Source organism: Ochotona princeps, chromosome 10 (assembly GCF_030435755.1).
Source record: "Ochotona princeps isolate mOchPri1 chromosome 10, mOchPri1.hap1, whole genome shotgun sequence".
Classification (NCBI taxonomy): domain Eukaryota; kingdom Metazoa; phylum Chordata; class Mammalia; order Lagomorpha; family Ochotonidae; genus Ochotona; species Ochotona princeps.
In genome coordinates this window covers 44,678,418-44,702,935 of record NC_080841.1, presented here as the reverse complement: position 1 = coordinate 44,702,935, position 24,518 = coordinate 44,678,418, and the positions used below count along the sequence as shown (strand labels likewise).

Here is a 24,518-nt window from a genome sequence, read left to right as displayed (position 1 = left end):
CTATCATGCCGGGCCCGCTGCTTCTTTTAGTTCAATAAATAAATCAGTGTTTGAAAATTTCATTTAGAGTGAGGAATAGTTTTTCTGAGCAACAGAAAAGGTTAGAAAAAAATTGATTGGAAACTTTACTAGCAAAGTATTAGGGTTGGGTTTATTTTTTATGGGTTTTTTTTTTTCTTTGTAAGATGTATTTATTTTTATTAGAAAGGCAGAGTTACACAGAGAACTTCCATCTGCTGGTTTATTCCCCAAATGCTCGTAATGGCTAGAGCTGAGCCAATCCAAAGACAGGAGCCAGGAGCCTCTTGGTGTCACACGCGAGTGCAGGATCCCAAAGCTTTGGGCTGTCCTCAACTGCTTTCCCAGGCCGCAGGCAGGGAGCTGGATGGAAAGTGGAGCAGCCAAGACACAAATCAATAACCATATGGGAGCCTAGCACTTGGAAATGGGAAGATTATCCAGATGAGTCAATGTACTAGGCTCCAGCCAAGTACTAGTTTTAAAAGTACATAAAATATCATGGTGTTCTTTATAAGTAAAAGGGAAATTTTGATTTAGATATGTCTATTTTTAAGTGAAAAACACTTCCTGGATACACTGAGATGTAAGAGTAGTTGTTGAACAGACACTATTGTGTATATGTTCAAAAGAATATAACTGGAAGCAAAGCATTTTTGTAGAATAGTAAAGAAGTAATTAAACAGTATCTGGTGAGAGTTTGTGCTGAAAGAGAAACTTTTGCTTCTACCTTTGATACTACTAAAATTTTTGTCCTGCTGTTTTAAAAACTACTGCTTATTGTTTTCTTCCATTCTGTCTTAGTGGTGACATCTCTACTCACTAATCTGGGGAGCCCCATAAAAGAAGTGCGTAGGGCTGCTGTCCACTGTCTCCAGGCCTTCAGTGGAGTGGTATCCCCGTTTCAACTTGTGATAGATCATTTGGTTCCTAAGGCAGAGGAGATCACCTCAGATGCCGCCTATGTTGTACAGGTAAACTCATTAATTAGCAAAGATAACTGAGTGTGTGCATGTCCATGCATACATCTCCATTCTTGACATAGTGCTTGGTAGGGATTTTGGCAGACTTAAGTCATTGAAAATATAAACTGAAATGTTATCTGCTTGTGTTTCTCCTCTTGTTTCTTAAAGATAGCAAGACATTTCAGTTTCAGTAACTTTTCTTTTGGTTTTTCATAGTAAGCTAATAACCTGTAATGCCTTTATTTGGGAAAGAATCTTCCATCATTAGTCATTTAGCTTTTGTACTCTGCCCTTTTTTGTTCAACTTTGTTTTTGCTCTTCTAGGATTTAGCTACTTTATTTGAAAAATTACGAAAAGAAAAGAAAGTGAAATCTCAGCAGAAATTGTCTGAAACTTTGAAGAATCTACTGCATTGTGTATGTAGTTGTCCATCTTACATTGCAAAAGATTTGCTGAAAATATTTGAAGATGTCAACAGCGAGGTATGTATAAATTAAATGGATTGTGCGCTCCATCTGTTGTTGCTAAAGAATGGCTATAACTGTGCATGTGGAAGGCATTTGTGAGGTTTCACTTGCGCACCCAGAAGTGATCTTCCTGCTGTTTTGAGAGACAAGAGTTGTGGCAGAGAAAAAGTTACAAATACGGAAGGCACATGTTGGTTATTTTTTGTTCACTTTATCCCTACCTCATTGACTTGGTTTTAAATGGATTTTAAAATCTCGCAGGGATTAATTACCAATAAAGGACTGTGATTTGTATGTTTTTTGAATGAAAATTCTAATCAGGGAAATAATTAGGATATAAGAATATAAAAATTAGTTTGTTTTTTATACAATATATTTGTACATTTTCCATAGCTTTCCAATGTTCTAAAGGAAGCCTATGATTTAAAAAAAAAAAAAGGAAAAAGAGGCTATAAAATTTTTATTTTTAGTTGTGTTTGGCATTTGCTCATCAGCAGAAAAAAGTTTATCCTAGTATTCCCAAAAATGCACATGCATTTGGCCTGACCACAGAACTAAAATGGGTAAAATGAAGCAAAAACATTTGATTGTTTCTGCTGGTATCAGCAAATAGACTACACTTAGCAGTTCTCTGAGTTGCCCCTGATATATTTTGATTAGGAGTTGATAGACTTTCTGTGGTAAGGACAAGTGGTTCTTCCATTTCCATTGGTTTGGAGTCAGTAATCACAGTAATCTGAAATATCGGGGCCTGGGTGATGGTGCAGAGAGATTTTATTTCTATTGAACATTTAGACATTTTTCTTATTATTATTCCTTAAATAATGCAGTATAATAGATACTTTTAAAAAATATTGGGGTGGAGACAGATTTACAGAGTAGGAGAGACAAAGACAGACCCTCTGTCTACTGGTTCACTCCCCAAATGGCCTCAGCAGCCAGAACTGAGCTGATCTGAAACCAGGTGCCAGGAACTTCCTCTAGGTCTCTCAGGCGGGTGCAGGATCCCAAGGCTTTGGGACATCTTCCACTGATTTCCCTGGCTTTAAGCAGGGAGCTGGATGGAAAGTGGGACAGCTGAAACATGTACCCATATGGGATGCTGGTGCTTGTAAGGGAGGATTGGCCATTGAGCCATTACACTGGTCTCTTTATATAGTAGTTACATTGCATAGGTTAAAAGAAATCAAGAGATGACTTAAATACACAGAATGATGTGTGTAGGTTGTATGCCAGTGTTATGGCCATTTTATATAGGGACTTGAGCATCTGCAGATTTTTATATTTTTAGAATAGGCTCTGGAACTGTTCCCCTGACTATTTTTACAGGCAGAGTAACACAGAGAGAGTGGGTGAGAGAGATCTTCCATCTGCTGATTATCTTCCATAATGGCTGGGGCTGATCTGGACTAAAGGCTCTGGCCCAGGTAATTGGGCCAGCTTCCATTGCTTTCCCAGCCATGTTAACAAGGAGCTGAAGCTTGCTGCAGTAAAGGATGCTGGTGTAATAAGCAGTGGCTTAATTTGCTGTGACGTAATGCTGCTTTCCCACCCTCGCCCCAATATATTTTAGGCTTCATCCCATATAGTCTCTGTTATGACTCTGCCAATGTGTCAGAAAGGCAGCCACAGACAAGATGTAAATAAATGAGCATGACCGTGCTTTGGGTAAACAAAACTTAGAAACACATGTGGTCCAGAGAACTTGGCCTACCAGCCATGATTTGCCGGCCTGTGGTTTAGTTGTTAAAAACTTTGTGCACGTAATTTGAATTAGTGTAATTTTAGTTAAACTAAGTTGAAACAACGTTTGAGGGAAGTGCAGAATACCTAAGGGAGGGCTACAAATTATTTTGTGCTCTACAATTTTAGTTTGTATGTTTTGTTTTTGAATGGTCTTGAGTGCTCATAGATGAGCTGTGTTCATTGCAGAAAGATTTAAACTTTCTGAGAAGTACAGATGGGCCAGAAGAGGATTAGAGTACCTTCTGGGGGCTGTCAGCTGTCCTCTCCTCCGAAAGGTCATCGTTGGACTTCTTTTTCTCCAGGCTCAGTTCCCAGTCTTGCAGTTGGGAACTTATATTTAGATATCATTTCAAACAATCCAAAACATGATGCTGTAGGTTAACTATTTACTGATAAGTTTTCCTGTCTTTAGATGGTGCTTTCTCAACTGTTGCCTGTGATTGAACAACTACTAGAAAAGATCCAAAAGGAGCCTACATCTGTTTTGAAAGACGAACTCATTGTTTTGCATCTTACTCTGGGAAAATATAATGAAGATTCAGTTTCCCTTCTACATAGGGACCCAAAGAGTCTAGATATATTTCTAAAAGCTGTGCACACAACCAAGGAGCTTTACACCGGAATGCCGACTGTTCAGATCACAGCCCTTGAAAAGGTTAGTAACTTCTTACAGGCATTTTAAAGCATGTACAAATATGTTTTATTTAAACTAGACAAAGTTACTGGGAGTTATAGGTATAATGGACATGTTGCAAAGGAATATGACACACTTAATCCACTGAACATGGTACATTGAAAAAATTTTAATTTTAACTAAAAAAATGGGAAACAATTTTGTACTGAGTGAATGATACAAAACTCATTTTTGGGGTTCAGATTTGTTCATTAAACTAAGTTGCCTTTTTTCTATCCTGTAGATCACAAAACCATTTTTTGCAGCTCTATCAGATGAGAAGGTTCAGCAGAAGCTTTTGCAAATGTTGTTTGATTTACTGGTGAACTGTAAAAACTCACTTTGTGCTCAGACTGTTAGCAGTGTTTTTAAAGGGGTAAGTTAAAAATTTCCTGTAATTTTTGTTAATGGCTTAATCTCTTCCAAATGACACCATGGTTAATTATTTTGAATTTCACAAAAGATTTAAGAGTGCAAATGTATCAAAAGAAGCCTGGAAAAGCAAATCATAGCAAATAACTCATGAAAACTATGTCTTTAATATTACTTTTATTATTTCTAGTTTTTATCAGATAGGGCGTGTTGTGTTTTGTGTGTTTGACTGTTAGATGGAATTACTTATGTAAGGAAAAGGATTGAATGAATGACTGGATGTTGAGTCACTATTCTACCTAACTTAAACATGTATTTAATAGCATATATTGTTTACGATCTGTGCATTGGTTTTACATGTACAACGGTGCTTTTATAAAGTTTGTATGGGGTGGCCTAGCACTTAAGACATGGTTAGGACACTTAGTGCTGATTGACTTGAGTTTTCACCCAGGGAAGTGGGCATTTAGCCTAGCAGTTAAGATGTCTGCATCCCACATCAGAGTCCTTGGGCAGTACCCAGCTGTGGCACCTTGTTGCTGCTTTTTAACAAAACAGTCCCTGCGAGGCAGTGTTAACATGTCAAGTAATTGGGTTCCTGCTGCCCACTTGGAGATCTGGATTGAGTTCCCTGCTCCTGCTTTGGCCCCTGGCCCACCCTGACTGTGGCAAGAATCTGGAGGTAAACCAGCAGGGGGGAGCATGTCGTGGAAAGCTGTCATGCTTTCTCTCTCACTCTCTGAAATGGTTTTTTTTTTTTTTTTTTTTTCCAAGACTTTTATTTTAAAAGGCAGATTTGCAAAAAGAAGGAGAGACAGAAAGATCTTTCATCTTCTGGTTCACTCCCCAAATGACCACAATGGCCAGAGCTGAGCCAGGAGCCAAGAACTTCTTTTAGGTCTCCTATGTGGGTGCAGGGCCCCAAGGTTTTGGGCCATCTCCCGCTTCCAGGGCCACAAGCAAGAGCTGTATGGGAAGTGGAGCAGCCGGGACACAAACTGGTACCCAAATCTGGCACCCAGATGGGATGCCAGTGCCACAGAGCAGAGGATTATCTTGCTGAGCCGCTACAACATGTCCTGCAGCACATTTTTTGGGGGGATGGGAGATGGGGATTGGTGCAAAAGGGATTTTCTGGAGCATTTACAGGATTACTGAAAGGAAAGTGTTAGCTGAAATTTGTCTTCTGTCTCAATAGACAACAACCAGAGAGCATATTTCTAGACACGCCATATCAAAGATAAAATGGAACTTGCATCTGTGGTTTTCATTATTTTGACAAAATGCACTCTTTTACAGGAAATATTTTCTTGTACCTCTGACATGATACTATATAATGAAGTAAATAAGTGATGATATAGGTAGTTCTTCAGATTGCACAAGGTAAAACAGATCAAGAGCCAAAGTAATTTAAATAATTTGCTCTTTGTTGTATTGTTGTATTTATTTATTAATCTTCCTACAGCTGTTGATATATTGAAAATTTCCACAGAGACACATAATGAATTACCAGTGGTATTTGACTTTGAGGGGTGAGCAGGATCAAGAGTGAGATACAATTAAAAAAGCAGAGATGAATCTTTTCATCCTATTGCTTTTATTCACTTACTGATCTAATTTTATCCCAGTGAGATATGTCTTTAACTATTCTTCTTCCAGATTTCTATTAATGCTGAGCAAGTCAGGAGAGAACTGGAGCCACCAGATAAAGCTAAACCCTTGGGCACAATCCAGCAAACAAGAAGACAAAAAATGCAGCAGAAGTAAGAGCTTTCAGTGCATTGACAGCACACTGATGTTCCCCAGGCTGAAATCCTTGTGAATGTTTCCAAGTGTAATAGTTTTTACCTGGCAGTTATAATGTTTGCTTTTTCAACTTTTTCTAATCTGTTTCTCAGAAAAGCACAGGATCTAGAAACTGTTCAAGAAGTTGGAGATTCTTATTGGCAAAGAGTAACCCTCATCCTGGAGCTGTTACAGCACAAGAAGAAACTCAAAAGTCCTCACATACTGATACCAACTCTTTTTAACTTATTATCAAGGTAATGACACTGGGCTTTAATCTTTGCAAAACTAGGGTTCTAATTCTTATCTATCTTATTTATTTAGCATTCTCCTTTTGACAGTCTCATTTGGATAATCTGTAACATAAGACAAATTATGGTTTCATTGCTAGCAGAAAGACTTTAAGTACACATTGCCAGTGTCCCAAAGTGACCTTCTTTAGTGGCATGCAGCAAATAACAACTAACCTTCTCTCCACCTTCATGCCCAGGACATTTGTATGTGGAAATACAAGTTGTGATAGGATATGCTGTTGAGTTGTGGGGTGTACTTTCATGTGAAAAGGTGATTCTCAAAATTGCCTTGCATTATGTTTGTAGGCTTTATGTTTCATGGTAGTGTTTTATGTGTGCCTTATTTGAGTTTTGGCTAGTGGTCATTAATATGACAATGAATTTTACACCTTATTTTCCTATCATTTCTCCATGGGACATCCTAAAGGTGTTTAGAACCTTTGCCACAGGAGCAGGGAAATATGGAATACACCAAACAGTTAATTCTTGGTTGTCTGCTCAACATCTGCCAAAAACTCTCTCCAGATGGAGGCAAAATACCTAAAGGTATGTACTTGCTGGAAGGAAAGGGTAAGAAACCTACCTGTTTTGGTTGTGAATATGCCTGCTATTTGGATTTTTAAAAATTTCTCTCCGCTCTAGATGTTGTAGATGAGGAGAAGTTTAATGTGGAACTAATAGTTCAGTGCATCCGTCTTTCGGAGATGCCTCAAACCCATCATCATGCCCTTTTACTTTTGGGTACAATTGCTGGAATATTTCCGGTAAGTGTTAATGGTTTTAAGCTTAAGCAGATATTTCAAATATTTTCATCCATGGAAACTCATTGAAACTTATATAGCTAGGTGTTGAAGAATTTCAAGTGCTGCTAGGATGGTCCTACCTCTTAATCGCTGAAAGCATGGGCCAAGCTTTGGTTCCCCTGTTTGTGAAATGGAAATAATAGTAATCTTTGCAGGATTGTTGATTATGTTCCATAGGTAAAATATATCATTTAGAGATTTTTTTTTTTTTATTGCAAGCATTTTTGTATTAAGAATTTAGTTGAGAGGTTTTAGCCTAGTATTTTCTGTGAATTGTAAGGGATTTTAATACATTAAAGTTATGTGCAAGGTTTACTTCTGTGGGTGCATTTTTTGTTTTGCTTTGTTTCTTGAAAGAGAATATATATATAACTCTCAAAGGTGGTAATAATCCAGGGAAAAAAAAACTAAAAATCATTGATTTTTTTCCCTTTGTTTTTACTTTAAGATTATGTTCTCTGAAAATTCACCCATTTATTGGGAATAAGCTAGTGGTTTTACTATATTCACAAATTGTATAGTGATTACCACTATCTATATCCAGAACCTTTTTAAATCACCCCTTAAAATAAATTCATACCTATAGCAGCTACACATATCCCGTATCACCATATTGTGTCTGGAAACCAGTAATTTACTTTTGTCTGTTAATTTGCCTATTTTGGGCATATTATACAAATGGAGTCATTCCATATGTGGTCTTTTCTATATGCCTTAAACTTAATAGTGTTTTTGAAATCCATCTCTGTTGAATCTTGCGTAAGTATTCTTTTCCATGAATGTAAAAAACACATTGTGTTTGTCAGACAGTTAATGTACATTGTAATGTTTGTATTTTTTAGGTAACATGAATTTATAAGTAGCTATGAAATCCACCTACAGGGTTTTGTGTGAGCACAATTTTAGTTTTGGGGAGCTTAGAAATAGAATTGCTGGCACATGGGGTAATTCTCTGTTCAACATTCTTAGGAACTGGCAGACTTTTTCCAAATGAATGCAGCATTTTTTGTCCCTACCAACATTAGGAGGATTGCAATTTCTACATTCTTGTCAATATGCTGGTTGTATTCTTGTCAACATGCTGGTTTGTTTGTTTGTTTTTGTTTTTGTGGACATCCTGTTGATTATAAAGCAGTGTCTAGATTTTGTCATTCCTTTGTGACTAATAATGAACATCTTTTTATATGCTCACGTTTTTCAGATGCCTTGACAATTTACATATTTTCTTGGAACAAAGTCTTTGTCTCATTTTGAAATCAGATGTTTCTTTTGTTAGTTATAGTGAATCATTGATGTTTAGATGTTTTTGAAATAGATTATATTGATAGTTGTGTTTTCTTTCAGGATAAAGTTCTACATAATATTATGTCTATTTTTACATTTATGGGAGCAAATGTCATGCGCCTAGATGATACTTACAGTTTTCAAGTTATTAGCAAGACTGTGAAAATGGTTATTCCAGCACTTATCCAGGTAAGCTGTTTTTATTCTGTCTTTAGTATGTTCTTTCTCATCTTTAAATTTTGCATATAGGTGATGTTGAACATTTAGGAAATGTGCATTTGCTTATTTGTGCCTTTTAAATTTTAGAATGGTAAGGCTAAGAGGCAATGATTTCTTTTCCAAGAATATGCAGTGCATGTTGCAGCTGGTTCAGCTCTGAAAATGTGACTATAAAGATGTCTTGATATTCTGACGGTGAAATCACATCTGTCTAGGGAAATTGCATCAGTTTAATGATATCTCTATTAGCAGTGAGGATAGGAACTTTTAGCATTTCCATGGCAAGTTTGTTAGCATGTATTTCAACATTTTCCAAGCATTCTCCTTGAACAGACTATTTTGGTGAAAGTGAGATGTCTTCTCTGTAAGTAAGAAATGAACAGATGGAAAATAAGTCTCAAAGATGAAGGAGATTGGTTGTTACTAGAGTATTCTGTGTAGCTCCACTGGTGTGCTCTTGGCCATGCCAGGAGTGACTGTGCTCAGTACCTTTGATCTCTGTGTCTAGCACCTTCACAAGCAGAGGACTTAGTTTTCTAACAGATGATTGACTCAGGTTGAAGTAGAGAAAATGAGTTCATTTTGAGGGTTATAAGTATTCATTCCTTAATTCATTCTCACATTTACTCAGCAACTAAAATTTTTTAGAGCAACTGTGTTTTTATACCAATACCAGATCAAAGTTGTTTGAATTTCTACTGAGAGCAGTAGAAAATCATTGAGAACTGTCCTCTGCTTACCTAGATATGCCCTTTCTCCAAAGCGTAACACAAGTTCCATGTGATTTTTGTGGCCTCCCATGGTCACATCTGGCTTTTGCTGCCTCCTGTTATCTTTTCGCATGCACATCTTGTTTCATATAGTTTATAAATCTCCTTTTGTATTTCTGTCAGTCAGAGAATGTCTAGAATATGATAGATATTGAATATTTATGTATAGAACTTTGTCAGCATTTGCTAGATAAGTTTCTGGGGTACATCTGAAGGCCTTGTCCATTTAAAGCTTGTAGTCTGGAGCCTGGTACAGTAGCCTAGCAGCTGAAGTCCTCACCTTGAATGTGCCGGGATCCCTTATGGGCGCTGGTTCTAATCCCAGTGGCCCCACTTCCCATCTAGCTCCCTGCTTGTGGTCTGGGAAAGCAGTTGAGGATGATCCAAGGCCTTGGGGCTCTGCACCCATGTGAGAAACCCAGAGGAGGCTCCTGGCTTCAGATCAGCTTAGTTTTGCCTTCGCAACCACGTAGGGAGTAAATCTGTAGACAGAAGGTCTGCCTTTCTGTCTCTTCTTCTCTCTGTGCATTTGACTTTCCAATAAAAATAAATAAATCTTTAAAAAAAAAAAAAGCTGGTTTGCAGGATTATTTGCTCTTACTCATTGTTCCTACTTGTTCTGTTTTGCAGTCTGATAGCGGAGACTCTGTGGAAGTCACAAGAAACGTGAAAGAAATTGTAGTAAAAATCATTAGTGTATTTGTGGATGCACTGCCACATGTTCCAGAGCACCGACGCCTGCCCATCCTTGTTCAGCTTGTTGACACACTAAGCGCAGAAAAATTTCTCTGGGTTCTTCTCCTCTTGCTTTTTGAACAGTACGTCACCAAAACAGTATTGGTGGCTGCCTACGGTGAAAAGGTCAGAATATAGGATGGGGTGATAATGGTCATGTCTCACACAGAGTTTGTGCTGTGTCCAGTTTGAACATAGGACCGGTGGTTCTTGATATAAATTATCGAACAGTGCCTGTCAGTGACCTTTCCAAAAAAGGGAATTCTGTGAAGTTGTTTTCGGAACCTGCCGCTCTCAGAATATCCTCAATAATAGTGAAACATCTTAGAACAATTTGATTGACTTCTCTGGAAACATCTGGTGCCATGCTGGTGGTTTTGTTTTAAACCCAACAGAGTAGGGCTTAAATAAAAGAAGTGATGTCTTGACAATGATTTTTCAAGGCATTTTGGTGGAGGAAGACAGGAGTATCTGTATCAGTAAGGCAGACCCAGGCAATTGTCGGAGAGAGCCTCATTCAAACAGAAAAGGGCAGGACTAAAAAGTCAAGAACTGCTTTGAAGTGACATTCTGGACATGGATCTGGGAGTAGATCTAGACCTGCTCTAAGTGATATAATACATTCAGTTCTGCTAGAAATCATGATGCAGATTTTTCTAGCATTATACCTCATAATTATAAAAGAAACTCAAAATATTGTTAATGGCCAATGGGGAAAATATATGATAGCATGCTAAAGAGTATTTGTTTAAACATACCTCTTACATAGTACTGCTTGTTGGTACAGTTCTGTTACCTTTTTTTCTTCCCTTCCTATAGGATGCAACTTTAGAGGCAGACACTGAATTTTGGATTTCAGTCTGCTGTGAATTTAGTGTTCAACATCAAATACAAAGCTTGATGAATATCCTTGAGTATTTAACAAAGCTGCCAGAGGATAAAGAGGGTAAGCCCAAGTCAAGTGTTATTTATTGTTCCATCAGCTAAAAAGCAGAAAAGGATGTAGTGTATCCTTAGAATCTATTTTGTATTTGAGCCTATGGCTGTATACTTTCTCAAATAGTTATCAGGAATCCTTTCTTGTCATACATTGCATTTTAAACTTGCATTCTGTGTGGTATCTTAGCTGAGGAATGTTACTACTGTCCAGATGAGTTATTTTCAATAACAGATTTTAGGAATGTACTGTCTCTATGCTTTCCATTAAAATTTTTTGTGAAGACGTTTGCAACAAAATGGTAAATAAATGTTAAAATCTTACAACAGAGTACTGAAGAAAATTCCACTAATTGCAGCACCAGTGAGGCTAGCGTCAGAAAGGGTTGATAATGTTAAACATTCTTAGTTCTTCAGAATAGCAGAGTGTGGTAGAGAATACTGAGGATGCCTGGGGACTGGTTTCTGTGTGTCCATCCATCGGCCATGTTACCCCTGAGTGCCCACAGAGTAGCCTGTCCTGCAGTCTACTCTCATTCGGCAGTGACAGACTAGAAAGGTGCCTAGACAGCTATCCCGTGTGATGGGCTTAAGGAAGAGTTGTCACACTGGATCATTTTTAGGAGAGTGATTTTTGTGTGTCACACCGTGGGATCCCCAACCACCACACCCTAACCTCCTTTATTCAAATATAAGGAATTCTACAGAGCTGATGTTTTAAAAACTCATGTGCAGTCTTCAGCTTCCATTTGATTGTCTTTTTTGTCTCATACATCCTTACCTCAGGACAGTTGGATACTTTTTTTTTTAAATACACATTCTTTGGGTAAATGGAAGAAATTTGGAATAATGGATTAACAAACTTCTGTCCGAAAATTGTGTCCCATTAACCACATTGTACCATACTGCTCATTCTGTCTTGCATGTGTAGTAAGGGGTCAGGTTGAAGATGAGTAAAGTTACTTATTTTGTTACTGTTTTTCAGAAACCGCTTCCAAAGTAGTAGCTAATAGGAAGGAATCACAAGAAGAAATGCTACAGATTTTTAATGTAGACACTCACACTAGCAAGCAACTGCGGCATTTTAAATTTTTGTCAGTGTCTTTCATGTCTCAGCTCCTGGCTTCCAGTAATTTTCTCAAAAAGGTGATGTGTCCTTTTAATGTGTTTATGATAAAAATTATTTTGTATTTTTAAAGGAACTGTATTTTAAACTAGTAAAAAAGCAACTTGGCAAGTGTCCCATGTTTCCATGAGACATGCCTTTATAAAATGATATCTTCACCAGGAAAAATGGTTTGGCATGTTCTCCTAAGGTTGCACATATGTAAGAGTCAGTCATTCCACTCTTTAGTATGTATCCAGCAGAGATGTATAACTTAACACCAAAACAACCCAAGTGCCTAGCAGGACAGTGGTTAAGTTGTGCTAAACGAACATAGGTGACCCTCCATGGCACACTTTCAAATACTATGGAAAGAAAAAGTGAAGAGTGCACATTGTGATCCCAGTTATATGCAGTTCAAAACCAGATAAAACAAGTTTTTAGATTAGGACGTACAGTGCTTATCCTCAGGGAGGAGGTAAACAGTAGTAAGGGAGGCAACAGGGCCAGGGCCTCAAGGATGCTGTTAGTGAATAAATGAGTTGATTGTCAACTATTTTTCTGAATCTTTGTAGTGCTTTACAAATACTGTAAATCCAATGTAATTAAAATAAGTTTAGAGAAATCGAGTTACTGTAATGCAGTGAAGGTGATTTAAACTTGATTAAACTGTAATGTCAGCAGAGAAGGTTTGAGTGACTAATCTGAGTTTCATTAAACCTATTTCACATGTCCTACCAGCTGACATACTATTCTAATAATAACTTCTTTGAAATTAGGTAGTTGGAAATGGTGGTCCTCAGATTTTAAAAGGTCTTGAGCAAAGGTATGTTTGTTTATTTTAACTTTTTTTTTCAAGTAATTTAAAACTGATAGTAAAAATCGAAGAATACACGGAACTCTCCATACATCCTCTTTACAGTCTTTAACATCTTCACTCATTTGCTTTATTATTCTTTATATAAATATTTTCTTTGAACCATTTGAATGTCATAAATATGCCTGTCCTACTTCTGAATACTTTAGCATGCATCTCCTAAGAGTAAGAGATGCTGTTACAAAAATGCATTACACTTACCAAATTCAAGTGTTCTGTCTGTTTGGTAGAATAATTAACCTACTCCACAATTCATTTTCCACTTTCCCTGATTACCCCAGCAGTATCCTTTATCACTCTTTCTTCTGCGTCATTATCTTTTCCACAATAATATATTTAGCTTTCATATCTTTTTAGTGTCTTGACCTGGCCCAGTTTATACATTTTTTGTTCTGTATATTTGTAATACCCATATGCTATCATTGCATATTGTCAAGTTCCAGTTCTGTAAGTAGGCTTCCCATTTCAGGCGTCAATAGATCCGTCTTTCTGTCTCCATGGGATGTCAGAAACTCAAGTTATGTGTGTTTGTGTGCATTCGTCTTTGATCTAAATGATGCACGGGGTGAGCTGTTGACAGTTGCCATTAACTTAGGACCAAAATTCCCAGAATATGCCAACCTGGGAAGCACAGTCAGCCCACTGTTGCTGATTCAGCACCTCATTGAGCCTGAGGGAAGACTGTCCTTCAGGAAATAGTCATGTATTCCCTCCTTAGTGGTTTTTTTTTTAATAGTAGTACTTGGTTTTCCACATAGTTTTTAAAATACTTCAGTACAAAATTATTTCATTGCTTTTCTTTCTGAAACATTGCAGCTTACGGTAGGTGTGAGTTCTTTAAATGCTTTTAGCTGTAACCATCATTATGGCACAGCAGGTCAAACTGTTGTGACACATAATTGATTGCCAGTTCAAATCTCAGCTGCTCTATTTTCTATCCAACCCCCACTAAGTGCCTGGGAAGGCAGCAGAAGATAGCAACAGTGTCTGGGCCCTGCCACCTGTATGGCAGTTGGAGATTCCATCTTCTCAACTTTGCATGGCTTAACCTATTTGTGGCCATTTGGGAAGTGAACCGAGGATAGAGGATCTCTCCTCCTCTCTGTCTCTGTTTCTTTCAAACAAAATTTTTTTTTGTTCTGTTTTGATTTGTTATTATTTTTTTAATGCCGCTAAGTAAGTTTTTAAAAATGCATTAGTCACTATTTGCAAATGAGTCTCCTATGTTTTAGGTTGCTAGAAACAGTTCTTGGTTATATTAATGCTGTGGCACAGTCTCTGGAAAAAAATGCAGATACACCAACTGTGAAGTTTTGGAGAGCACTGCTTAGCAAAGCTTACGACATGTTAGATAAGGTAAGTTTTCATTTCTCCCTATTACCAGGTTTCTTTGCTCATGTTTATGTCAGGCTAAAATTATTTTATGAATAAACTTAGCAATACCTTCTCTTAATATAGTGAAGCTTAGATTTTTTTTTTCTTAATCTCTTGATGACTAGAAATAAAGTTGTTCAGGAAAACAGATCTCCCACTACCATCTCTGAGAGCATGCACACCAATAAATCTAAGGCTTTTCTATACAGTCACTTAATATATGATGTAATATCCTACTTTATTCAAAGTAGAATAAAATTAAAATATTAAATGTGTAAAACGTGTCTCTGACCTTAATACTAGGATCAGTGTTCAAATCTTGCTAAATTATCTAGCTACATGACCTTAAGCAATTCTCTTATTTTTAACATCAGGGTTTGTTTTATTTAATAAATTAGTTTGTAATGACTACTTGAAAGGTTGCAGTAAGAATTAAACAAGAGGGCCCGGTGGCTAGGCCTAACGGCTTAAGTCCTCACCTTGAAACGCCCCGGGATCCCACATGGGCGCCGGTTCTAATCCCGGCAGCTCCACTTCCCATCCAGCTCCCTGCTTGTGGCCTGGGAAAGCAGTGGAGGATGGCCCAAAGCTTTGGGACCCTGCACCCGTGTGGGAGACCCGGAAGAGGTTCCAGGTTCCCGGCTTCGGATTGGTGCAGCACCGGCCGTTGCGCTTACTTGGGAAGTGAATCATCCGACGGAAGATCTTCCTCTCTGTCTCTCCTCCTCTCTGTATATCTGACTTTGTAATAAAAATAAAATAAATCTTTAAAAAGTAAAAAAAAAAGAAAAAGAATTGAACAAGAACATGTGTATGGGAAGGCATTTGGCTTAGCAGTGAAGCTGTTGGGTGTGACACTTGTAACCCCAGTGGAGTACCTGAAAGTCAGTAGGTGATGGCGCAGATGTTGCATTCCTGCCGCCCATCAGGAGACCTGGACTGAGTTTCTGGCTCCAGGCTGTAGTCTGGCCAAGCCTCAGCCTTTGTGAGCATTTAGGGAGGGAATCAGGTGATGGCAGTTCTCTTCTGTGTTTATGTATGTGTCTGCCTGCATCTGAGACGTACTCACTGTCTGTCTCTAAAAAAATAGTGAAGAAAATATGTGTGAAAATGCCTGGCACCTGTAAGTCTGCACTGAATAGAAATCTGTCCTAATTAGAGTTGATCTTACTTTTTTTTTGCATTAAGTGTGAAACTTCTCTGTAGGTCAATGCTTTGCTGCCCACAGAAACATTCATTCTTGTGATTAGAGGTCTTCTAGACCATTCCCTGCCATCTGTTCGCCGGAAAGCACTGGATCTTTTGAATAACAAACTACAGCACAGTGCATCCTGGAAGATGAAAACAGTGAGTGAATACCATATAGAACTCTATACTAACCTTTGTTTTAGTAAAGAGCTGCATTTAACCCCTTCAGTTTCTCCAGTGCTACCATCTAAAATTGTATTGTAAGAGCTCTTTGAATGGAATTCTTGCTAATATGGACCAGATGTTCACTTTGACATAAGTCTAAATTCTCTTACTCCCAAATATTGGCTTGCTTTTTATAAATCAGAAATTGACCAGAGAACACATTCATTTGCTTAGCAATAAGTAGAGCAGATGAAGAAACAGTTGCTTATGTTTAATCATGTATCTAGGATCCTTTAGTCTGATTCCCACTTAGCTTTCTGCTGGGAAGATGAGAAAATGAACTAGCATTTTTTTTTTTTTGCATCTCTACTTACTTGGGGGATTTTTGCTGTCCTCTTTAGGTTGACCGTTTCCTAAAACTGGTTCCAGTGCTTTTGGCCATTGTGCAGCGTAAGAAAAAGGAAGTGGAAGAAGAACAGGCAATCAACAGACAGACTGCTTTGTATACCCTTAAGCTTTTATGTAAGAATTTTGGTGCAGAAAACCCAGAATCATTTGTCCCAGTGTTGAACACTGCCGTGAAGTTGATTGCCCCAGAGCAAAAGGAGGAGAGGAACGTCTTGGGGAGTGCCCTGCTGTGCATAGCAGAGGTGGCCTCCACCCTGGAAGCGCTGGCCATCCCTCAGCTTCCCAGGTATGCTGCTTGTAAACAGTAACCGTTGCAATCCAGTGCAGGCCAAGCAGTCACAGCCCAGTGACTTGTTTCTTCCCTTTAAGTAAATGGGGCAGAGAATTAATTGATCTTTCCAAGCTGAAAGGCACAGCAGTCCCACTTTTCTTGTACAGGTTTGTAGTGTTCATTTTATCTTCTGTTTCTCATTACTTTTGACCTTGCTATAATTAGGAGTCAGTGAGTGCAGTGCTTTGACAGAGGGGGCCCATCCATTTGGGTAAGCTGCCCTGTGCTGGTGCCGTGGGAGGGTAGGCCCTCCTGACCCTCACAGTTACTAGCTGTGTACAGGTCACATCACTTGTTAAGATTTTGCCACCTACAGCACAGAAACATTACCCACATAGTAGGAATGTCAGTAGGGCACCGTTTGCAAGGCTTTTTATACAGTGCCTAATACACAGCAGGTATTCACTAGAAAGATACTGCTAATTTTACAAATTGTTATTTGTGTAGGTACTATTAGGACTAGGAGATTTCTTGCACTTGGTCACATAAAATGTGTAGACAGAGTGAGGTAACATATACAGTGGCATAGAGGACACAATCTAAAGACCTTTTCTCCAGTCTCCAGGGTGTTTGTACTTACAGGTCTTTGAAACTCTTGTTCGTTATTTCTAGTTTGATGCCATCATTGCTGACAACAATGAAAAACACAACTGAGCTGCTCTCCAATGAGATCTATCTACTCAGTGCCTTGGCTGCCCTGCAGAAGGTTGTTGAGACGCTGCCACACTTCATCAGTCCCTACCTGGAAGGCATTCTGTCCCAGGTGGGTCAAGATAATGGTGGGGCACAGGGCATAGCATACAGTAAGAAATTAATAATGTCGTTCCCTCTTGAAGTTGTAATTTCTATTTGACAGGAAGGGTTTTCATTGCTGAAAACATGCTTATTTTTTACTCATTGTATGTCATTCCTTCTGTGTAATCCTGACATTGATGTGGAGGTCACTTTTTAGTAAGACTTTTTAAAATTGTGCAGAGGTATCTCATTGTTTCATCATTGGTTGGTTTGTTGGTGTTTGTTTTCTGTGGGGTTTTTGAAGTTAGGCTGATGGAACTGGCTAACTGGCTGTTCTTCATCATGGAAATCGGTGTGTCCCATTTGTTTCAATGGGAAGTTTCTTTACCCTAAGGCATCTTGCAATGCCTAATTCTGTATGACATGGCTGCCTACTAACACACTGGGGCAAGTGGTGTTTTGATCGAAATGCCAGAGTATGGCCCCTATTTCCTCTGCTTATTACTGCTCTGTTGATCATTTGCCACTAAAGACGTTAGGAGCCTTAACTATCATGGTGCATATGACCTTAGCAAGGTCACACACTCTAAGCCAGCGCTTCAAAGCAGCTGTCTCTCAGAAAGGAACCTCTGCTCTGAGGACAGGTCCCTGCGCCTTTACAGAGGAGGAACTGGACTCTTGTTTGGTCCCTGGATTCCTGTCCTCTAAGAGAATCATCTCTGGATGCTGTCCGGGCTTCTGTATCTGCCATTCATCCTCCTCCCTGGCACACAGCTAAGAAAGAAGGGTCTGCCCACTTTATCTGCAAGTATCTAAGGACTCAGCCTTGTGGAATTCAAGGAATTCTGTGTAGCTGATTTGCCCTGTTTCCCAAACACTTACCATTTGAATTGACTTAGGTCATCACTAAGCCATTTTATGCTTGGCATTGAGGCCCTGTATCGACCTGGATCACTGGTTTTTATATTTATGCTATATTCCTTTATATTTATAGGTTATTCATCTGGAGAAGATCACTAGTGACGTGAGTTTTACCTCACAAGCGAGTATTCGTCTCACGTCTCTTAGAAAGACACTGGCAACCACACTCTCACCACGAGTTCTGTTGCCAGCCATCAGCAAAACTTACAAGCAGATTGAAAAGAACTGGAAGGTTAGAGCATATTGAGTATTACACTTTGGAGAAAGATGATGTTGCTAAAATTTACAATTTGTACTAAAAGACTATGGTTATTTAATTGCTTGGACAATGTATTGCTGAACTCCAAGAATAATTTTTAAATGGCCCTTTTCCTGTGTTGCTGATAGAATCACATGGGTCCTTTTATGAGCATCTTGAGAGAACATATTGGAGTGATGAAGAAGGAAGAGCTCACCTCCCACCAGTCTCAGTTAACTTCGTTTTTCTTGGAGGCTCTGGACTTCCGGGCACAGCACTCGGAGGTAAGTTGCTGGCTACCTGTTTAACAACTGAAGGAAAAATCTAGCTGTACTTGCCAAAATAATTGAGATGTTAGGATTCTTAACAAATGTACTCTTCTAATTTCAGAATGATCTGGAGGAAGTTGGAAAAACAGAAAATTATATTGTTGACTGTCTAGTCAGCATGGTTGTAAAACTTTCTGAGGTTACATTCAGACCTCTGTTCTTCAAGGTGAGGCTTTCTTCTGCTTTAGCATCTTTGTAGCTCTCAGTGACATGATGTGTAGATGAATCTAATGCTGAATTATCCTTCCAGCTCTTTGATTGGGCTAAAACAGAAGATGCCCCCAAGGATAGACTGTTGACATTTTACAACTTGGCAGACTGCATTGCTGATAAGCTAAAAGGACTTTTCACTCTGTTTGCTGGTCACTTAGTGAAACCTTTTGCTGACACCTTGAACCAGGTGAACATCTCCAAAACAGGTTGGTAGGCTTACTCGTCTCACCTGATATCCAGGCTCTGTGTGCCTTGCAGAGAGTAAAGTAAAAATAAAGCACAGCCTCATGCTCAGGCAAGATTGTAAAGGTTCTTGAATTCTAGGCTAAGGAGGGTGAATAGTACTTTATTGTCATCAGACTTTGTACTGTTTATTTAGGTGCAATGGACAAAAATGTTTTAAAGACATATTTATTTTACTTAGAAAGTCAAAGTTACAGAAAGGCACGAGGAGAGAGATCTTCCATCCTCTGGTTCAATCCCCATAAGGATGCAACAGCCAGAGGTAGGCTGGTTGAACTCCTGGAGCCAGGAGCTTCTCTCAGGTCTTCCACATGGATGTTGTGGCCAACAGACCTGGGCTGTCCTCCCTCTGCTGCTTTCCCAGGCCACAAGCAGAAAGCTGGATTGGGAAGTGGAGCAGCCAGTGCCCATCTGGGATGCCAGCTTTAGCACATGGAGGATTAGTATGCTGAGCCACTGCACCAGCACCCAAAAAAAGTTATTGAGTCAGCTCACCTGGGAGAAAGAATAAAATCAGTGTGCACTAAAACACTAAGACTGATTCATTCTCTAGTGATAAGTGACCTTACTTGACAGTCGAGATAATTTAACTTGATTGATCAAACTGAGGATTTGAATCTTGACAACTCCAGTGGAAGGAATTTCTTTTCTGAGCTACTTGTCTGTTTTGTGTTCTGCCTTCATCCTAATTATGATCTTTAGGCCACCTTAGAAACAGTCTCTAGTCATGGTTCTGTAATTCTAATGTAATCAGTGGAAGTTAAATGAGATTCATGGGGTTTTTTTTCCCTCCCGGTTTTACTCTCATCTACAGATGAAGCATTTTTTGACTCTGACAACGATCCAGAGAAATGCTGCTTACTGCTGCAGTTCATTTTGAACTGTTTATATAAGATCTTCCTTTTTGATACGCAACATTTCATAAGTAAGGAGAGAGCAGAAGCTTTGATGATGCCACTGGTGGACCAGGTAACCCAGCAGAACTGTCTGTTGGTGTGACGAGCCAACAGTGTCCAGGCTGCATGGGCCGTGCAGCTGCTGAAATGACAGTGCCAGGCTTTCTCTTTGGGGAGGGAGGTGCTATTTCAAAGCAGATGTATGGATAATACTTCACTGTAGCTTTTTTTTTTTTTTTATAATTTGGCTTTTGAATTTGTTTTAGACATTACAAAAGGCTTTTATGGGTAATTAATTTTTAAAATGAGCTTTTTAAAAAATAGCTTCACTGAGAATGTTTGTCTACTGGACAGCAAGGAATAATGCCAAAGGAAGGCAGTGCACGTGCTATAGAAAATATTAGAGTAGGACTAGGTTTGAACCTGCTTATTATGAAGGATGGTGGAATGTTATGTGTTGTGTATTTCTTCAAACAGAAGCAAGACTGAGACCTGTTTGTCCTTTTTTGCTCTACATAGCTGGGAAACAGGCTTGGAGGAGATGAGAGGTTCCAGGAACGGGTGACAAAGCACCTGATACCCTGCATTGCACAGTTTTCAGTGGCCATGGCAGATGATTCTCTGTGGAAACCACTCAACTACCAGATTCTGCTAAAGACAAGAGACGCGTCAGCCAAGGTTAGGAACCATACAGGGCGAGCGTGGGGTTGCCCTGGCAGCCTCCAGGTGGTCATGGATGTTGCGTGGTAAACTAGCAAGGAAGAACTTGTCATCACGTTAGGCAGAAATTTGAGCCTCAGAAATGCTTGGATTTCCCATGTGGATCCTATTAAATAACAGCAAAATTCCCCCCTTCCCTTTACCCAGTAGAGTATTAGATACAGTAGTTGAAGTACTCAAGGTATACATGTTCAGGTTTCCTCTTGGCTCCTATTCTGCTTTTCTGCTGATGCACCTGCTGATGCTGCAAGTGATTGGGTTCCTGACTCCCAGCTTTAGCTGTCAGCTGCTGTGGGCCTCTGGACAGTGAATGAGGAGATGGGAACTGTAATTTAAAAATTTATTACGCTTAAATATTTATTAGCAAAGACTTTAATTTCTGTGTTTTCAGCATGTTATTTCAATGTCACTGTGAGATGAATGCTTTCAGTTTGCCCACAGAACAGGTTTGAGTCAGAGCAGCATACTTATATTATGTATGTAGCAAGAAAGTTTATGATTTTATTGAACAAGTGATAGCAGTAGAAACAAAATGATGTAGGTGGATTGAGTAGGACTTAACATTCCATAGTTGAATGTCAAGATATTTGAGAATTGCCATTTCTCAAAATAATTATCATATTGGAACTTCACCGAATAAAACACCAAAACAGAATTTTGTTAATAGGATTTATTAGTTCACATTTATAGCATTTATTAGAAAATTAGAACATTGGTGCTATTTTGATGAACAGCCCCCACATTCATTTTAAATCATGGGTTTCTACACAATTTTCAGAATCATGTTTAACATTTTAGTTACAAAAACAAAAAGTTGACTGAATATAGGTAGTACAGGAGCCACATATTTAAATTATCTAAAAGTAGAAAGAGGGTGTGGTATTGCTAACAGCACCTCAGATCCCAAGCTAGCACATGACACAAAGTGGCTGGCTTTCAGTGAGTGCCGAGATGAGAGCTAATCCCGGGGGTTCCCTGACCCTTCAAGTGACTCTAGTGGTGACTGTGAATTTGAATGGACTCAAAGAAGTGAAATAGCATTTAATTTAAAAAGTTAGTATAGTTCTTAAGATAAATACAGCAGTAAATAAAAACTACTACTTTTAGGTATTGTTTTTCCCTTTCCAGGTTCGATTTGCTGCTTTGATTACTGTGTTAGCACTGGCTGAAAAACTGAAGGAGAATTACATTGTCTTGCTACCTGAATCCATTCCTTTCCTAGCAGAATTGATGGAAGGTAATTCCTAAGTTATTAGAAAATAATCACAGTTCTAGGAAAGTGTGCCCAGTGAGCATGCAGCTCTGGATTACATGGTTAGCACTTAGGAGGTAGTCCTCCGACCCCTTTAGTCTCCATCTGAGCAGGCGCCTTCCTGTTTCAAGTGTGGTTGAAGGGCCAGGTTAGGAGTGATCCTGTGATCACTGCTGCTCTGTTTCTGATGTGACCTTTACTCTTTTTGCCTTTATGGATTTTAAAAAATTATCATAGAGACTGCACTATTGCCTTTAGTGTGATGTGACTGAATAATGTACAGATGTGTTAGTATATCACAATGTTCACTTTGTAAGTATTAAATTTTGGTTGAGTGAATCAGGGACAACTGAGGCAGGATGATTGCTTGGCGCAGATTTTAATTTTGGTTTTTTTCTTGTTTAGATGAATGTGAAGAAGTAGAACATCAGTGCCAAAAGACAATTCAGCAGCTCGAAGTCATCCTGGGAGAGCCACTCCAGGGCTACTTCTAAAGCTTTTTTCGGTATTTCATACTCTGTTCAGAGTTCGGAGTTCAGATTTTTCATATTTTTATTTTGGGGTGTTTGGTGCCATATTACTTTTGGTGCTTTAACACCAACCTGGACTTCTTAATAAATATTTAATGATTTCTTTGTAAAATTGCCACCTGGTTTGTGTACACAGAACCCTCTCCTACCAGAGGTGTGTAGTTATAAAAGTGTAAATAATACATGTTTTTACACAGATAGTTGTGTGTGTGTGTGTGTACAAACACTTATTAGTCTTTCTGTTGTTACTAACATCTTTAATACCCAAAGCTATTTGGACTGCACAACCGTAACTCTTCTTTATAGCAGAGCTTTAATGCGGTATTCATGTTGGAGATTTCATTCAGAGTAAATTTACTTCAAAAATGTGGTAATTACTCAGCATTCAATAAGAATAGTTTCAACTGAAGCCATCCACTCTTTTTCATTCTGTCATTTTTAATGACACTTTAGCCTTAATTTGTATGTGTGTCATAGAGAGGCACTTCTGGGGTGCATTTTTTAGCCAAGGCATGTCTCCTTCCTTTATCCTTTCATCCTACAGGGAGGAAGTTAATATCACTGCTTATATAAGAACCCAATTCTGGGGATCACTCAAACAGAAAGGGCCCTAAAACACTTAAGTGGCATGAGGGAGACCATCCAACAATTCAGTGGTTACTTGTATGAGAAAGTGAGTTTCAGTACATTTTTCTCCTAATGCTTTGAAAATCTAGTATCTACATGTCTACTACTATTGTGGTAAAGGTGGAAAGTGAGAACTCATAATTAAATCTGCTTTTACTTTTCAAGGCATCTAAGAACTAACCCAGAGTATGTTTAGATCAAGTTTCAGTGCCTTTGATCTGATCTAACATAGAAGTCTAATGCAGAATTGAATCTGTAGGAATGCATATTTCTTTTAAAGTCATATCTCAGTAAAAGCAAATCATCAGTAAAGACCAACAGCTTTTTAAGAAAAATCTTGAGATTTTGCATTTATTCTATCAAAGAATCAGTACTGACAACAACTCTCTGCGAAAGAACGATGAAAATTAACTTTTTGAAGACTTATAGGAGGGGCTGACAGGTTACAGTTCAAGCTATTGCCTGCGATGCCAGCAGCCATGTCAGAATACAGGTTGGAGTCACAGCTACTCTGCTTCCAATCCAGGAAGCTCCCTGCTGATCACCTGGGAAAGCAGCTTGGCAGGTGCCTGGAAGATGTGGATGGAGTGCTGAGCTCCTGGCTTCAGCCTAGCAGACTCCCAACTGTCACACCCATTTGAAGGGCAAACCAGTGGATGGAAGATTTATTTCTCTCTCTATGTCACTCTAGCTTTCAAATAAAGTGAGCTTTTTTTAAAAGTGCTTCACTGTATGGATTTTAAAAATGTTTTGCACCCAGACTACCTTATCTTTTAATTCCATTTTCTATGAACTCTTTGAGGTCCCTTTAACAATCCTCACCATCTCAGTCAAGCATTCTGATGTTCTTTGTGAAGAAAAATAACCCTGGGAGTTGTAGGTTTCCTATCCTGTACCCTGGGTGTCCCCACCCAGTGCTTTTCAAGGTTGGCAGGACACTACCTAATATGGTAACAGAAAACTGGAAAAGTCCTGAAGGCTCGCAGTTTCTTAGCTAATTACTTTTTAAAAATACATATTTACATATGGATAGTAGTACTCTTTTTTAATATGTGGATTCAAATAACATTTACCCAAAATGTGCAAAGAAAATATTCTTTAATCCTGGCAGAATTCTTATGATAAAATAAAGGACTGATTCACCTTTTTCCTCCTGTCAAATCTTTAAAAGCTTCAACAAGATCTGACCTGTAAAGATTCTACATAGAAGTTTTGCCAGCTCCCTTCAAATAATAGAAAAATTACAGAAATGCAACACTAACTTGCTGTTACAGGCTTGATTCTGATCACTTGAAGTAG

The 24,518-nt window shown here is 38.7% G+C and overlaps 1 protein-coding gene across 3 annotated transcripts in view; it reads left to right on the top strand.

The window, feature by feature from the left end:
• HEATR1 (HEAT repeat containing 1) overlaps nucleotides 1-22,784 on the top strand; it is a 46,009-nt gene extending 23,225 nt beyond the window's left edge. For all 3 annotated transcript variants that reach the window (XM_058669383.1, XM_058669380.1, XM_058669381.1), the window contains exons 21-45: nucleotides 823-992; nucleotides 1,308-1,466; nucleotides 3,610-3,852; nucleotides 4,115-4,246; nucleotides 5,902-6,005; nucleotides 6,141-6,284; nucleotides 6,748-6,866; nucleotides 6,963-7,084; nucleotides 8,468-8,596; nucleotides 10,027-10,257; nucleotides 10,951-11,077; nucleotides 12,053-12,213; nucleotides 12,952-12,998; nucleotides 14,282-14,405; nucleotides 15,630-15,770; nucleotides 16,178-16,470; nucleotides 17,128-17,278; nucleotides 18,245-18,403; nucleotides 18,559-18,693; nucleotides 18,800-18,904; nucleotides 18,989-19,157; nucleotides 20,009-20,163; nucleotides 20,610-20,768; nucleotides 21,939-22,047; nucleotides 22,468-22,784. In XM_058669383.1, coding sequence (XP_058525366.1) covers nucleotides 823-992; nucleotides 1,308-1,466; nucleotides 3,610-3,852; nucleotides 4,115-4,246; nucleotides 5,902-6,005; nucleotides 6,141-6,284; nucleotides 6,748-6,866; nucleotides 6,963-7,084; nucleotides 8,468-8,596; nucleotides 10,027-10,257; nucleotides 10,951-11,077; nucleotides 12,053-12,213; nucleotides 12,952-12,998; nucleotides 14,282-14,405; nucleotides 15,630-15,770; nucleotides 16,178-16,470; nucleotides 17,128-17,278; nucleotides 18,245-18,403; nucleotides 18,559-18,693; nucleotides 18,800-18,904; nucleotides 18,989-19,157; nucleotides 20,009-20,163; nucleotides 20,610-20,768; nucleotides 21,939-22,047; nucleotides 22,468-22,556 — 3,677 coding nt within the window. In that variant the 3' untranslated portion in view covers nucleotides 22,557-22,784. The remainder of the gene's footprint in view (nucleotides 1-822; nucleotides 993-1,307; nucleotides 1,467-3,609; nucleotides 3,853-4,114; nucleotides 4,247-5,901; nucleotides 6,006-6,140; nucleotides 6,285-6,747; nucleotides 6,867-6,962; nucleotides 7,085-8,467; nucleotides 8,597-10,026; nucleotides 10,258-10,950; nucleotides 11,078-12,052; nucleotides 12,214-12,951; nucleotides 12,999-14,281; nucleotides 14,406-15,629; nucleotides 15,771-16,177; nucleotides 16,471-17,127; nucleotides 17,279-18,244; nucleotides 18,404-18,558; nucleotides 18,694-18,799; nucleotides 18,905-18,988; nucleotides 19,158-20,008; nucleotides 20,164-20,609; nucleotides 20,769-21,938; nucleotides 22,048-22,467) is intronic.
• The last annotated feature ends 1,734 nt before the right edge of the window (nucleotides 22,785-24,518 follow it).